The sequence below is a fragment of the Hyla sarda genome, chromosome 4, assembly GCF_029499605.1.
Source record: "Hyla sarda isolate aHylSar1 chromosome 4, aHylSar1.hap1, whole genome shotgun sequence".
In the NCBI taxonomy this organism is placed as follows: Eukaryota; Metazoa; Chordata; class Amphibia; order Anura; family Hylidae; genus Hyla; species Hyla sarda.
The window spans coordinates 243,401,486-243,418,761 of NC_079192.1; the positions used below are offsets into that span (position 1 = coordinate 243,401,486).

General features: G+C 45.9%; 1 protein-coding gene across 2 annotated transcripts in view; it reads right to left on the minus strand.

Moving 5' to 3' along the window:
* CFTR (CF transmembrane conductance regulator) overlaps positions 1-17,276 on the minus strand; it is a 285,066-nt gene that overhangs the window by 81,485 nt on the left and 186,305 nt on the right. For both annotated transcript variants that reach the window (XM_056573841.1, XM_056573842.1), the window contains 2 exons: positions 12,545-12,695; positions 9,746-9,973 (listed from right to left, as the gene is read on the minus strand). In XM_056573841.1, coding sequence (XP_056429816.1) covers positions 9,746-9,973; positions 12,545-12,695 — 379 coding nt within the window. The remainder of the gene's footprint in view (positions 1-9,745; positions 9,974-12,544; positions 12,696-17,276) is intronic.

Consider the following 17,276-nt stretch of genomic DNA (forward strand, 5'->3'; position numbering starts at 1 on the left):
TGGTATCCAAACTATAGCGCTCCAGATGTTGAAAAACTACAACTCCAAGCATGCCCAGACTGCCCAGTCATGGGAGCTGTAGTTCGGCAACATACAATGTTTCCCAACCAGTGTGCTTAACTGCAACCCCCAGCATGCACGGACAGCCAAAGGGCATGCTGGGAGTTGTAGTTTTGCAACAGCAGGAGGTTTGCCCCCCCCCCATGTGAATGTACAGGGTACATTCACACGGGCAGCTCAAACTCCCAGCGGGAAACTCGCTGTGAACCCCGCCCGTTTGAATGCACCCTTAAAACACTACACTACACTACACCTACACAAAATAAAGGGTAAAACACTACATATACACATACCCCTACACATTTACCCCCTAGCCCTCAATAAAAATGAGAAATGTCTTGAACTGCACGGTTTCTAAAACGGAACCTCAAGCTGTTGCAAAACAACAAATCCCAGTGTTGCCGGACAGCTATTGACTGTCCAGGCATGCTGGGAGTTTTTCAACAGCTGGAGGCACCCTGTTTGGGAAGCACTGCCGTAAGGTAATTTTGGTATTGGAGGCAAGTCTAATTTTTGCATCCAGGTCCATCTCTATGCAAATCCCTAATTTAGGCCTCAAATGCTCATGATGCTCTCTCACTTCGGAGCCCTGTCGTATTTCAAGGCAACAGTTTAGGGCCACATTGAGGGGCTTTTTCTCCTTTTACCCCTTATGAAAAGGTAAAGTTGGGGTCTAAACCAGCATGTTATTGTAAAAATAAATGTTTTTTTACACTAACATGCTGGTGTTGCCACTTGTTAGTAAAAGGAAAAAAAGACCCACAAAATTTGTAAAACAATTTCTTCTGAGTATGGAAATACCCCATATGTGGACGTGAAATGCTCTGCGGACGCACAACAAGGCTCAGGAATGAGAGCACCATGTACATTTGAGGTGATTTGTACAGGGGTGGTTGATCGTTACAGCGGTTCTGACATAAATGCAAAAAAAAAACACCACATGTGACCCCATTTTGGAAACTACACACCTCACGGAACATAACAAGGGGTATAGTGAGCCTTAATACCCCACAGGTGTTTGAAGAATTTTCGTTAAAGTTGGACGTGAAAATGGAAAAAAAAAATTTCACTAAAATCCTGGTGTTACCCCAAATTTTACATGTGGATGTAAAGTGCTCTGAGGGTGATCTACAATACTCAGAAGAGAAGGAGTGCCATTGGGCTTTTGGAGAGAGAATGTGTTTAGAATTGAAGGCCATGTGTGTTTACAAAGCCCCCCGTGGTGCCAGAACAGTGGACCCCCCCCCCCACATGTGACCCCATTTTGGAAACTACACCCCTCAAGGAATGTAATAAGGTATGCAGTGAGCATGTGTCTAACAGATTTTTGGAACAATGGTCCATGGAAATGAAAAATTTAATTTTTCATTTGCACAGCCCACTGTTCCAAAGATCTGTCAAACGCCAGTAGGATGTAAATGCTCACTGCACCCCTTATAAAATTCTGTGAGGGGTGTAGTTTACAAAATGGGGTCACATGTGGGGGAAGTTTCTGCTGTTCTGACTTCAATTTCAGCAAAATTCTCTCTCCAAAAGTCCAATGGCGGTCCTACTGACACCTGTAGTGCGCCAGTAGAGGACTTAACATCCACATATGGGGTATTTTCTTAATTGGGAGAAATTGGGCTTCAAATTTTGGGGTCCATTTTCTCCTATTACCCCTTGTGAAAAAGAAAAATTTGGGGTAACACCATCATTTTAGTGTTAAAAATCAAATTTTTCACTTTTACGGCCCACTGTTCAAAAAACCTGTGAGGTGCAAGTACTCACTGTAACCCTTGTCACGCTCCTGGAGTTGTCTAGTTTCCAAAATGGTTTCACATGTGGGGGTTTCTGCTGTTCTGGCATCATGGGAGGTTTGAAAATACACATGGCCCCCGACTTCAATTTCAGCAAAATTCTCTCTACAAAAGACCAATGGTGCTCCTTCTGTTCTGAGACCTGTAGTGCACCAGCAGAGCATTTAACATCCACATATGGGGAATTTTTTTAATCAGGAGAAATTGGGCTTCAAATTTTGGGATCCATTTTCTCCTAATACACCATGTGAAAATGAAAAATTTGGAGTAACACTATCATTTTAGTGTTTAAAATGTAATTTTCCTTGTTCACGTCCAACTTCAACGCAAAGTTGTCAAACACCTGTGAGGTGTTAAGGTTCACTATACCCCTTGTTACATTCCTTGAGGGGTGTAGTTTCCAAAATAGTATGTCATGTAAGTTTTTTTTTGCTGTTCTGACACCGTGGGGACTTTCTGAATGCAAATGCCCGCCAAAAACCATTTCAGCAAAATTCTCTTTCAAAAAGCCAAATTTAGCTCCTTCTCTTATGAGCATTGTAGTGTTCCAGCAGAGCACTTAACGTCCACATATGGGGTGTTTTCTTAATCAGAAGAAACTGGGCTTCAAATTTTGGGGTCTATTTTCACCTATTACCCCTTGTGAAAAAGAAAAAATTGGGGTAACACCATAATTTTAATGTTAAAAATCAAATTTTCCATTTTCACGTTCAACTTCAAAGCAAAGTCGTCAAACACCTGTGAGGTTTTAAGGTTCACTATACCCCTTGTTACGTTCCTTGAGGGATGCTGTTCTGGGACCATGGGGGCTTCCTAAATGCAACATGGCCCCCAAAAACCATGACAGCAAAATTTGTTTAAAAAAATCCCACAGTTGCTCTTTCCCTCTTGAGCCATGTTGTGAGCCCGCAGAGCACTTTATGTCAACATATGAGGTATTTCAATACTTGAGAGAAATTGGGCTGCAAAGTTTTGGAGGCTTTTTCACCTGATACCACTTTTAAAAATGAAAAAAATGGGGCCACAAGAACATGTTAGTGTAAAAAATGCAGATTTTGATTTTTCTCCTCCACTTTGCTGCTATTCTTATGAAACACCTAAATTTACCACTATGTTAAAGTAGAATATGTCACGAAAAAAAACAATCTTGGATTCAGAATAATCGGTAAAAGCATCCCAGAGTTATTAATGCATAAAGTGACAGTGGTCAGAATTGCAAAAAAGGGCTCAGTCCTTAAGGTGAAAAAGGGCTCAGTCCTTAAGGGGTTAAATGTTGCAAAACCTAAAACAACAAAGATTTCTGTAACTAGTCAGTCTCGTGACTCAATAGTAGTAAATCTTCAAATACTGTGGCCTGGAAACTTTCCATCCCAACCTCGACAGTCATCTTGCTTTCTAGGCTGAGACATGTACCCAGATCCACTAGAATGTGCCCCCTCCATGGGGCTGACATGCGTATCCCACGACACATGGGACAAACTGGATTTGGTGATGGCCGGGCTCACAGTGACCACCACCTGAACAGCAGCAGCTTGCGCTACTGGGGGATCACATGTAGGTGCCTGTTGGGCCGGCCAAACCTCCTCCTCAGCAGGAGTAGGCCGAGGCACTTTAGTTGGTGCCTGTTGGTTAGGCCAAACCTCCTTGACCACAGGAGTGGGCCTGGGCACATCTGTAGAGGACCCTTGATGCAGATACTTGGAGTCCATAGCAGGTGTCTCAGGATACCATTCTTCTTGGATGACCTTACCTTTGATGCTTGGTGGTAGGAGACCAAATGGATCTGAGTCCCAATCTTCAGAGATGAAATAGGCGAAGGGGATTTGCATAGGATTCTTGGGCCTGGTGACAGCTGCTGCCCATTTCCCTCGCAGGGTCTGTATAGGGGTGTATTCTACAATCTGCCTGCTCTCTAGGGAGTGTAGAGGTGGAGGGAGATAGACTCTCTTTACCGCTTTCCTGTTGACCAGAATAGTATCAGCGTGGTGGCAGTCCATTAATGGGCTACACCCCTCACTCTGTCAAACTTGATGACTGTGGCTCTTCGCCGTTCTAGGAGTGGCTCCCCCTCTAGGGGTTGTTCTAGCTTCCTGATATATAAGGCCTCGAGGCTCTTGGTGTCCTGTTGCTGGACATGACGTACTTCATATGTCATAACTTTAGGGCCATACTCCCTTCTCCTCTGCTCCCTTAACTCCTCCATTATGGCAGCCACTTCGGCCTCACATTTGGCCCTTTTGGCCTGGGCTTCTGGGAAGGTAGGATGGGACTTCTCTGGCAGTGGTAGTAGATGGTCCCTAATGAACTGGACCAATGCTGGGTCGTCGCCGAATAACCACTTGGGTAGCAGTGGTGACTGGGGTCGTGCTGTGGGCTGCCGGACCTGGGGCACTGGCTCTGGACTGGGGGTAGATGGAGGGGTAGAAAATGCAGCCTCGGCCAGGGTACTCAGTTCCGACTCCTCCATGTAAATCTCCACCCAGGATCCCCAGGTCCGGTGGTGGAGTGATAGGCCTCACTGGCGACAGCTCTCTTGATGACTTTGGCGTACCTTCCGCCGGGAGTTGCAGGCCACTCTCCGTCATCCTCGGGCAGCGGGACTTGATAGCAGGCCACCTAAGCCCCAATGGAGATCTTCTAAAGACGGTCCGCTATCTCCTGGAAAATGTGCACCGTGGCCGCGGCGACTCTCTGGGTCTCCGTCGCCCTCTTGGGACTCTCTGCATGGGTAGTCTGCTGCGCATTCTCCATCTTCTTGCTCCAAGAACTTCCGCAAGACTGAAGAGGTTGAGCTCCGCTTCTTACACCGTTCTCCAGCAAAAATGCAGCCGGACGGAACTTCATCATCAGCAGGACCTGGGACAGGAAGTGATGCATCCTCTTCTTCCGCCCCACTAGAAACAAGGGGTGGACCTTTCAAGTTCCACTTGGGACTAGGAACTACGACTTGACTTCCACGCCCGGGGGCAGGACGCTGGCCATGGCGGGATCCTTTCACACACTTTTCCTCCAAAAGATTAACCCTTCCAGATATGGCGGCAGACATCTTGGGACGTAACATTACTTCAGTGCGAATTTTGCACATGATGTTCACGACTTCAGTTTTTTTTTCCAATAACAAATGACAGTCTTTTCTTTACCTTCCCCTATGTTTCACAAGCGCCACGTTTAAAACACTTTTCATAGACAAAGTCCCGTACACTTTCTGGTACAAACTTTACTTGCATCGGTATGCGATTTGTCTTGCAGACACAGTTTAGACTGGGGGGGGGGGGGGAGGACTTGTGGCATAAGGCCACAATATCCTATTTGTGATGGCAAAAGTTGTGGTAATGGCGGGGTGTGTGGTGCAGGTCAGATGTTGTTACCCTAGGGACAGATGGTATTAACCCCTTGTATTCGTGATGCCAGGGTGTGGTTTAGCCTTAACCACCCGAAAGTACACCGCTGGATCCTGGGGTATGCACGGGGGCAAAGCAGACACTGATGCCAAGTTACGGACAACAGTAGCTTTACTGAGGGTAGACAGTTATTACAGTCTATGCAGTACAGCCAGGGCCCAAGGAGGTGACCAGAGACCTTGCAGGTTTTCTGGGACTTGTCGTAGACAGGAAATTTAGTGCAGGCCATTCTGAATAAACAGAAGACTTGACTCGACTGACAGGACTGTGACTTTAGCTTACTTTGCACTTGACTTGTGGCTGCAGGACTTGACTTGTGGCTGCAGGACTTGACTTAAGGCCTCCAATGTTCTAGACACATACACTAAGACGATTTGACTGCTCTGGACCTCAGAAACAAGAGCAGAGCTCAGAGAGAGCGCAGATTTCACAGAGAGTGCAGAGCTCAAAAGAGGCTAGCTCCACCCAGGGTTTATAAGGGGGAGAATAGCAGGGAGCCCATAAGTCACATTTGTGGTCAGCTGGTCACTAGTACTTCCTGGGTAACAATCGCATGGTACATTTATTAAAGTCACAACACACAATTAAATGCATAACATATTTACATGGGGGAAAACAACTGCAGGGGGCCCTGGGGACACTGAGGGACACTGCCTGAAAGGGCAGGAGAGTAAGGGCAAACACCATCCTGTACTGAGCCACCACAAACTCCCCCTCTTCATTAAAGTCACAAAGGACCGAAGTGCCCACGGGGTCAATGACAGTTCTTGGAGCATTTTTATGCAATGTCCTTTCCAGGTCTGGGAAACACAGCAATCCATAGAGAGTCCATATGCGCTCTAAACAGGTGTGGAAATCTTTGACCTTGTAATCTCCTTTACATCATTTTCCAACAACTATATACATAACAATTGGACAAGACATTTCGGATAGGACTGCCTGGGGCTATCTACCCAATGCCTTGGCTACTGGGGTCCCTTGGTTTGATACACTTCCCCCCAAAATGCTATATATAGATTCTAGATTGCTACATTTATTAAAGTCACAACACACAATAAAATGCATAACATATTTACATGGGGGAAAACAATTGCAGGGGGCTCTGGGGACGCCTAGGGACACTGCCTGATAGGGCAGGAGAGCATGGGGAAACACCACCCCGCACTGGGCAACCACATATGTTCCTTATGAATCACATTCAAGGTACCGTATATTCACACAGTGTCAAATTTACATGCACATTTGAATTAAATCCCATTTTTTGTCTCTAATTACAAAAGTTACAGGTGAAAATGTGTGCTTAAAATGAAATACATTGGTAAAAATGACACACAGATTTATTTGAATTAGTGTACCAGCTTAACTTTAAATTGTGACATACTGGACAATGACTAGGTGATATAACCCATGGGGCTTGTCAGTTAGCTTTCTCAGAACTTTGAATGCTAAATTGTCACGGATCGGCAGGCTGGAGGTGGATCCTCTGTGTCAGAGAGGGTTTGGCGAGGACCGTGTCGGTGGACCGGTTCTAAGTAGCTACTGGTTTTCACCAGAGCCCGCCGCAAAGCGGGATGGTCTTGCAGCGGCGGTAGCAACCATGTCGTATCCACCGGCAACGGCTCAACCTCTCTGACTGCTGAGATAGGCATGGTACAAGGGATAAGGCAAGAGCAAGGTCGGACGTAGCAGAAGGTCAGGGCAGGCAGCAAGGATCGTAGTCAGGGGCAACGGCAGGAGGTCTGGAACACGGGCTAGGAACACACAAGGGAACGCTTTCACTAGGCACAAGGGCAACAAGATCCGGCAAGGGAGTGCAGGGGAAGTGAGGTATAAGTAGGGAGTGCACAGGTGGAACTAATCAAGCTAATTGGGAAGATTGGGCCAGGCACCACCATTGGTGCACTGGCCCTTTAAATCTAGAGAGCTGGCGCGCGCGCGCGCCCTAGAGAGCGGAGCCGCGCGCGACAGAGCATGACAGCCGGGGACCGGGACAGGTAAGTGACCTGGGATGCGATTCGCGAGCGGGCGCGTCCCGCTGTGCGAATCGCATCCCCAACGGCCATGACAGTGCAGCGCTCCCGGTCAGCGGGACTGACCGGGGCGCTGCAGGGAGAGAGACGCCGTGAGCGCTCCGGGGAGGAGCGGGGACCCGGAGCGCTCGGCGTAACAGTACCCCCCCCCCTTGGGTCTCCCCCTCTTCTTGGAGCCTGAGAACCTGAGGATAAGACTTTTGTCCAGGATGTTGTCCCCAGGTTCCCAAGATCTCTCCTCTGAGCACTCAAGTACAAAGGGTCCAAGATAACGTGGTCCGAGATTAAAGCTGGGGACACGGAAGCCGATATACTTGGTGGAGAGCCACACAAAAACAGAAGGAGCTCTTCTCTTTTTTCCGGCAAGCTTCTTCACCCGGGATGAGGCCGGCATGAGGAATCTCAGAGTCTTCTCCCAGATGGTGGCGAAGCCCCGGAAAACCACATCAACAGCGGGCACACAAGAAGGCGTGGGGGTGGGGAGGGAGGGAAGAGGGTCAAGCCCGGCACGGGGCAGAGTGTCAACAGGACGGGAGCCATGAGGAGGAGACACAGCATAGTCCAGACAGGCCTTGGGGAGGCCAGGTAAAGGGGGAGACACAGAGGCTTGACTGACGGGACTGGGAGCAGACGTGAGGCACTTCCTGTGGCAAGAAGCACCCCAGCTCCCGATCTCCCCGGTGGTCCAGACAAGGGCAGAAGATGGGGGTTGGAGCCATGGCAGACCGAGGAGGACTTCAGAGGAGCATTTGGGCAAAACAAAAAGTTCCATGCTGAAGAGCAGTATAGAAGTAAATCTTCTTTCTTCCTGCGGCGAGTCCTCTCTTCAGGGGTCAGGCGGGACCGATCCACTTGCATAGCCTCCTCGGCGGGAGGCACAGGGGTGGATTGCAAGGGATACTGTAAGAGAGGTGCTCCGGGCGGTGTGGCACATGGCAGGGCCTTCCCAGGCAGGAGACCACGGCAGAGTCTAGTGTCCTCATCAAATTTGTCCGGCAGGGACAAGCAGGGGTTAGGAGCGGCCGGTTGCTGCGGAGGAGTTGCAGGAGCCGGCGGAGGAGATGGTTGTTGCAGCTGCTGTGTCTGTGACTGAAGTTGCTGTATCTGCGGCAGCAGCTGCTGTATCTGTGACTGAAGTTGCAGTGTCACGGTGGTCAAGTATGCCAGCTGGTGATTTCGTTGGGTGATCTTTAGGGCTTGCTGGGCGATCACCGTGGAAATGTCGGCAAGACTTGACAGCGGCACCTCAGCGGAATCCATGGCCGGATCTACTGTCACGGATCGGCAGGCTGGAGGTGGATCCTCTGTGTCAGAGAGGGTTTGGCGAGGACCGTGTCGGTGGACCGGTTCTAAGTAGCTACTGGTTTTCACCAGAGCCCGCCGCAAAGCGGGATGGTCTTGCAGCGGCGGTAGCAACCAGGTCGTATCCACCGGCAACGGCTCAACCTCTCTGACTGCTGAGATAGGCATGGTACAAGGGATAAGGCAAGAGCAAGGTCGGACGTAGCAGAAGGTCAGGGCAGGCAGCAAGGATCGTAGTCAGGGGCAACGGCAGGAGGTCTGGAACACGGGCTAGGAACACACAAGGGAACGCTTTCACTAGGCACAAGGGCAACAAGATCCGGCAAGGGAGTGCAGGGGAAGTGAGGTATAAGTCGGGAGTGCACAGGTGGAACTAATCAAGCTAATTGGGAAGATTGGGCCACGCACCACCATTGGTGCACTGGCCCTTTAAATCTAGAGAGCTGGCGCGCGCGCGCCCTAGAGAGCGGAGCCGCGTGCGCCAGAGCATGACAGCCGGGGACCGGGACAGGTAAGTGACCTGGGATGCGATTCGCGAGCGGGCGCGTCCCGCTGTGCGAATCGCATCCCCAACGGCCATGACAGTGCAGCACTCCCGGTCAGCGGGACTGACCGGGGCGCTGCAGGGAGAGAGACGCCGTGAGCGCTCCGGGGAGGAGCGGGGACCCGGAGCGCTCGGCGTAACATAAATCAGGCAAGTTATACATAGAATAGAGCCCTGCATCAGAATTGGGATCCCGTAGGTGGGAGTGTGACACACACTTTGTGGGAGCAGGATCAAGAAAACAGCCCCTCGCAGGGTTTAACACAGAGTAGTCCACCAATCACTGAACAACTGGGAGCTGCAATGGCAGCTGTAATGACGCTTACTTTACTGAAAATAAAATTCTACGTCCCAGATTTATCGAACTGTGTGAGAGAAAAAGTGGAGTGATTGTCCCACAGCAACCAATCACAGCTCAGCTTTCACTTTACCAGAGCTTGCTTTGGGAAAATCACTCCATTTTTCTCTCACACAGTTTGATAAATTTGGGCCTACATCTTTACAGAAAAGTGCCAACAGTATATTATACAATGATATTTTGAATGAAAATGCTGTAAGATTGGGTAATATAGTTTAATAACTGTAAAAAAAATACTCAAGTTACTGTACCTGATGTTGCAATAGAGATAAATGCAACAGCACAGAAAAAGATGACAAAGATCATTTCAATAGTCATTTGGAACCATCGAAGCGTGGACAGGTAGAGAAACCAGTTTGCTGTATGTAAATTCAGTGCCTTATGAAAAAGGGTTTCAAAATATGGCTGCCGTCCAAAAGCTCTTAGAGTCCACAAACCCTTTAAACTGGTTATCAAGTGAGTGAAAATTGGACTGCGGGCTGTAAAAAGAGAAGGAATTTATTTACTTACATGCATTGCTTCATATTCACAGAAAAGGAATCTACTACCAATTAAGATGACCATAGACACTCTGGCTAGTATACTGTGTGAATATAATCTAAAGGTTTCTTTTAACAAGCACAAATCAATATGCTATATTGTTGGTAGGTGCTGATAAAGGGCAATTATCTGCCCACATGTAGGAACCCTACTTGCCTTTGGTACTCAGCTACCCAAAAAATTCTCAATTCACAGATCAGAATATTAAATTATTGAAGCAGACCAAGAGGGAAACAAGCCTGCACGGAAATAGGGGCCTATCTAGGGAGTCGGAACATGTCTCAGATCTGTGAACACGGGCGGCTTTCAACTGAGTACAGTCATGGCCGTAAATGTTGGCACCCCTGAAATTTTTCAAGAAAATGAAGTATTTCTCACAGAAAAGAATTGCAGTAACACACGTTTTGCTATACACATGTTTATTCCCTTTGTGTGTATTGGAACTAAACCAAAAAAGGAAGGAAAAAAGCATACTGGGCATAATGTCACTCCAAACTCGGGCTGGACAAAAATGGGCTGGACAAAATTATTAGCACCCTTAACTTAATATTTGGTTGCACACGCTTTGGAAAAAATAACTGAAATCAGTCGCTTCCTATAACCATCAATAAGCTTCTTACACCTCTCAGCCGGAATGTTGGACCACTCTTCCTTTGCAAACTGCTCCAGGTCTCTCTTATTGGAAGGGCACCTTTTCCCAACAGTAATTTTAAGATCTCTCCACAGGTGTTCAATGGTTTTTTGATCAGGTCTCATTGCTAGCAAGTTCAGAACTCTCCAGCGCTTTGTTGCATCCATTCCTGGGTGCTTTTTTACCTATGTTTGGGGTCATTGTCCTGCTGGAAGACCCAAGATCTCAGATGCAAACCCAGCTTTCTGACACTGGGCTGTACAGTGCGACCCAAAATCTGTTGGTAATCCTCAGATTTCATGAGGGCTTGCACACATTCAAGACAACCAATGCCAGAGGCAGAAAAACAACCCCAAAACATCATTGAACCTCCACCATATTTTACTGTAGATACTGTGTTCTTTTCTTTGTAGGCTCACTCCGTTTTCAGTAAACTTTAGAATGATGTGCTTTACCAAAAAGCTATCTTGGTCTCATCTGTCCACAAGACGTTTTCCCAGAAGGATTTTGGCTTACTCAAGTTCATTCTGGCAAAATGTAGTCTTGCATGTGTCAGCAGTGGGGTCCTCCTGGGTCTCCTGCCATAGCATTTCATTTAATTGAAATGCCTACGGATAGTCTGCGCTGACACTGATGCTCCCTGAGCCTGCTGGGCAGCTTGAATATCTTTGGAACTTGTTTGGGGCTGCTTATCCATCATCCGGACTATCATGCATTGACACCTTTCATCAATTTTTCTCTTCTGTCCACACCAAAGTAGATTAGCTACAGTGACATGGATTGCAAACTTCTTGATAATATTGCGCACTGTGGACAAAGGCATATGTAGATCTATGGAGATGGACTTGTAACCTTGAGATTGTTGATATTTTTCCACAATTTTGGTTCTCCAGTCCTCATACAGTTCTCTTCTCCTCTTTCTGTTGTTCATGCTTAGTATGACATACACAGTCACACAATGCAAAGACTAAGTGAACTTCTCTCCTTTTTATCTGCCCCAGGTGAGTTTAAAGGAGCATCCCATGCTTGAAACTTATTTTTTCACAATTTTGAAAGAGTGCCAAAAATGTTGTCCAGCCCATTTTTGGAGTGGGACATTATGTCCAATTTGCTTTTTTTCCTCCCTTTTTTGGTTTAGTTCCAATACACACAAAGGGAATAAACATGTGTATTGCAAAACATGTGTTACTGCAATCCTTTTCTGTGAGAAATACTTAATTTTCTTGAAAAATTTCAGGGGTGCCAACATTTACAGCCATGACTGTATGTGTTTTTAAGATGCAAACATAGCTGAAAGTATGCCAAGCCTGTGACAGAAAAGAGCCAACGGTGTCCTGCCCTGTCACTTCTGGTGCAGGCAGTATCTTTGTATGACGCTTCCTGCACTGGGAGTTCAGAGAGGATGAGCCAAGGTTAGCAGAGCAACCTCATACACTTTACCGATACTGTAAAAAGGTTCCCCCCATGAAAATCCAGCTAGAAAATCCTTGTGTGAATAGACTACTGATGAACCCCATCTTTTACCAAAAGGTTTACCCTAATGGTAAGGAGTTTTGTAAATGATCACGCTGAAAAGGTGCATTTTTTTTATATTGGCCTCCTAGCTACCTACACAACTTTAGCTGGCACTTTTCACACCTAGGACGTGAAGTCTGTGAACAAAGAAGAATTTTGGGTGTTGGTCTCAATGAACAATTGTTCTGTCAATCCTCATCTGTTGACATCAGCATTAAAACCCTCCTCCCTGCATTCCATGTAATCAACCTAAATCAATATGTATAATAGGAAGAATAAATCAATGTTGGAAGAGGTTTAGAAAATATTGTATCATAAAGAAAGCTATATTTATATTTAAGATAACTTGTTTCTGTTGCCTTACCTTCAGATTCTAATTGTTTTAGTTGCTGGGAAGTGTGCAGAAAATACGATCTTAGTAGAACAAAAGCAATAATCACAGGGACAGTAGCCAACAAGATGTAAGGCTCCAAAATGGAAACCACCGTGATCGCCCCAATTACAATAAGCAACAACTGTAAAGAGAAAAAACAGAATGATGGACTACTGCTATGTAACAACATACATGGAAGGACAACTTTCTGACCCCAGTTTCTACTCATCCTCTATTTACTTAGATACTACATTGCTCCTGTGTAATAATTTGTCCACAAGGTTAAAAAAAAGTTTAAAATTTGCCTGCAAAAACTTTTTTTCATCATGTATAAATATACGCTTTTAGTATATTGCCTATAGATGACATAATATACTTCTCAAAAAAGGGAACGCTTAACCTCTTAAGGACTCAGGGCGTACCTGTACGCCCTGAGCTTGGTCCAGGTGTTTAAATGGGGTCACGCCGTAACCCCGCATCACACCGGGTCGGTCCCGGCTGCTATTCATAGCCGGGACCCTGGGCTAACAGTGCGCGGCACCGATCGTTGTGCACCATTAACCCTTCAGATGCGGCGGTCAAAGTTGACCGCCGCGTCTGAAAGTGAAAGTAAACGCTTCCCGGCAGCTCAGTCGGGCTGATCGGGACATCGTGATAAAATCGCGATGTTCCGATCAGCTGGGACGCAAGCAGAGGCCCCCTTACCTGTCTCCGCAGCGTCCGATCGGGGTTTGATTGCTCCAAGCCTGAGCTACAGGCTTGAGCAATCGAGCCCCTATCTCAATGATCCGAGCAAAGCTATGGCTTTGCAGGGATCAGCATAAGAGATCAGTGTGTGCAGTGCTATAGGTCACTATGGGAGCTATAGCACTGCAAAAAAAAAAGTTGAAAACAAAGGTCATTTAACCCCTTCCCTAATAAAAGTTTGAATCACCCCCATTTTCCCATAAAAAAAACAAACGGTGTAAATAAAAATAAACATGTGGTATCACCGCGTACGGAAATGTCCAAACTATAAAAATATATAATTAATTTAAACAGCACGGTCAATGGCGTACACGTAAAAAAAATTCCAAAGTCCAAAATAGCGTATTTTTGGTCACTTTTTATATCATGAAAAAATGAATAAAAAAGAGATCAAAAAGTCAGATCAATACAAAAATGGTACCGATAAAAACTTCAGAACATGGAGCAAAAAAATAGCCTGCATACTGGCCTGTAAAAAAGTTATAGGGGTTAGAAGATGAGAATTTTTTACATAGAAATTTTGGTGCATGTAGTCATGATTTTTTTCCGAAGTACGACAAAATCAAACCTATAAAAGTAGGGTATCATTTTAACCGTATGGACTTACAGAATAAAGATAAGGTGTTATTTTTACCGAAAAATGCACTGCGTAGAAACGGAAGCCCCCAAAATTTACAAAATGAAATTTTTTCTTCAATTTTGTCGCACAATAAATTTTTTTCTGTTTCGCGGTGGATTTTTGGGTAAAATGACTAATGTCACTGCAAAGTAGAATTGGTGGTGTAAAAAATAAGCCATCATATGGAATTTTATGCGCAAAATTGAAAACGTTATGATTTTTAGAAGGTGATGAGGAAAAAATGAAAATGCAAAAACGGAAAATCACACGGCCAGGAAGCAACACTGATTGACAATCAATTTAACATGCTGTTGTGCAAATGGAACAGACAACAGGTGGAAATTATAGGCAATTAGCAAGACACCCTCAATATAGGAGTGGTTCTTCAGGGGGTGACCACAGACCATTTCTCAGTTCCTATGCCTCCTGGCTGATGCTTTGGTCACTTTTGAATGCTGGCGTTGCTTTCACTCTAGTGGTAGCATGAGACTGAGTCTACAACCCACACAAGTGGCTCAGGTAGTGCAGCTCATCCAGGATGGCACATCAATGCGAGCTGTGGTAGGAAGGTTTGCTGTGTTTGTCAGTGTAGTGTTCAGAGCATGGAGGCGCTACCAGGAGACAGGCCAGTACATCAGGAGATGTGGAGGAGGCCGTAGGAGGACCGCTACCTCCGCCTTTGTGCAAGGAGGAGCAGTAGGAGCACTGCCAGAGCCCTGAAAAATGACCTCCAGCAGGCTACAAATGTGCATGTGTCCACTCAAATGGTCAGAAACAGACTCCATGAGGGTAGTATGAGGGCCCAACGTCCACAGGTGGGGGTTGTGCTTACAGCCCAACACCGTGCAGGAAGTTTGGCATTTGCCAGAGAACACCAAGATTGGCAAATTCGTCACTGGTGCCCTGTGCTCTTCACAGATGAAAGCAGGTTCACACTGAGCACATGTGACAGATGTGACAGAGTCTGGAGACGCTGTGGATCCTCTGCTACCTGCAACATCCTCCAGCATGACCAGTTTGGCGGTGGGTCAGTAATGGTGTAAGGGGGGGGGCATTTCTTTGGGGCCGCACAGTCCTCCATGTGCTTGCCAGAGGTAGCCTGACTGCCATTAGGTACTGAGATGAGATCCTCAGACCCCTTGTGATATGTTGGTGAGGTTGGCCCTGGGTTCCTCCTAATGCAAGACAATGCTAGACCTCATGTGGCTGGAGTGTGTCAGTAGTTCATGTCTCGATCCATCCTCCAATGCCACGTTGCACCACAGACTGTCCAGGAGTAGGCGGAGCATGCCCAGGCGTTGTAGGGAGGTCATACGGGCACGTGGAGGCTACACACACTACTGAGCCTCATTTTGACTTGTTTTAAGGACATTACATCAAAGTTGGATCAGCCTGTAGTGTGGTTTTCCACTTTGATTTTGAGTGTGATTCCATATCCAGACCTCCATGGGTTGATAAATTTGATTTCTATTTATAATTTCTGTGTGATTTTGTTGTCAGCACATTCAACTATGTAAAGACGAAAGTATATCATACGATTAGTTCATACATTCAGATCTAGGATGTGTTATCTTAGTGTTCCCTTTATTTTTTTGAGCAGTGTATTAACATGTTCATCAGTGAAGGCAGAATTATGGGCCTTTTTTGAGAGAAAAGTGACTTGACTGGCATTACAGTTCCCCAAGGATTGTCACCTGGCCTCTATAGACTCCAGAAGCAAAGCACCAAACCAAAAAAACACTGATGCTGCGGTAGACCAAGATGATATAATAACAACATACAACAAAAAAATTACACAGAAAAACATGATAAAAACAGAGATGATAGCATCTGAAAAAATGGATGTCTCTGAAAGTTATACACACAGAGATATAGGATAACTGTTAAGTGGCCCTGAATAGATGTTCACAAAGTGCCATATAACGTAAGGGGTGGATGTCTCCTGGCTGTTGTTTGATTTGCATATGTGAGTATCCCTGTGTCATTCATTATTGTTCAAGTCTGTGGCAAAAAGCTGTAAAACAACCTAAGAGCTGGAGACTCACCCACAAGGACCTCTATACAACCATTATACTATTCTGGGGTTGACACCTTCTCCGCAGTGGTTGGTGCGCACGTCTGTTCATCTCTCGACATCAAACATTCCTCTTGGTTTCCCAGACCGTCCAGGGGAACTCGAGGACGTAGTGGTGCCGGCAGCACTCCCGGGTTCCTGCAACGGTTAACAGCCGACTGCCTTGGCGAATAAGCGCTACATGGTGTTGTGCCCAGAGTGCAACACCAAAAGGTGAGCAGAACCTTTGATGTATATATATTGAGACCTGGTTGCCAAGGGTAACTGCACATTGCTGCACCTGTTTTCTCTGCTTTTTTCCATATAAAACTTCCTATCATTCATTATTGTTGCATTCTTGTACTGGCACTTGCACCTTATTTTGTATTACTTTGAAGTACTTTATATGGCACTTTGTAAACCCCTATTATGTATACCCATTGAGGGCCAATTAACATTTATCTTATATGACTGTGTGTATCGCTTTCAGAGATGTCCATTTTTTTCAGCTGCTATCATCTCTGTTTTTATTATGTTTTTATGTGTATTTTTTGTTTTATTTTGCGGTTATATCTTGGTCTGCTGCAGCATCACTGTTTTGTAGGTTTGGTAACTTATAGCTGAGTTCAGCAGTCCCCTCTTTATGTGGTCTATCATTTATGCTGTGGGATTATAGTGGTAATTTGTACATACCTCCCTCCTGATATTTACAACTTTATGATACCCATGTTTTTGGTTTTTGTTTCCAGAAGCAAAGCAGTCTAGTTATGCAGTGAAGCATTTCTTTGGCTGGGTTTCCATTTGCATTTTTTGAGCCAAAGCCAAAAGTAGATCCAGCACGAAGGAAAAGTATGAATCATTTCTTTATCTTTCCCATACTATCTGAATCGGCTTCTGGCTTTGGCTCAAAAACTACAGTGGCAGTATTCCAAAAAAATGCCAAGTGGAATCCCAACCATATTTTGAATCCCAGCCATACTCTGAGTGCATAGTCATCATAAACATGGAAAAAGTAGTAAAGATGATTTGAAGATGTATTGATATTGGCCGACATTTATCATTGTCTTAAGGCTAAGTTTCCACTTGGTTTTTTCTCTGGCAGTTTTTGTAAAACTGCCACTGCAGTTTTTGAGCCAAAGTCAGAAGTGGATCCATAAGTGGAAACTTAGCCTTTGGCTGGGTCCACACTACGTTTTGTCCCATACGGGAGCGCATACGGCATGAGGGAGCTAAAACCTCGCGCTCCCGTATGTGACCGTATGCGCTCCCGTATGCCATTCACTTCAATGAGCCGGCCGGAGTGA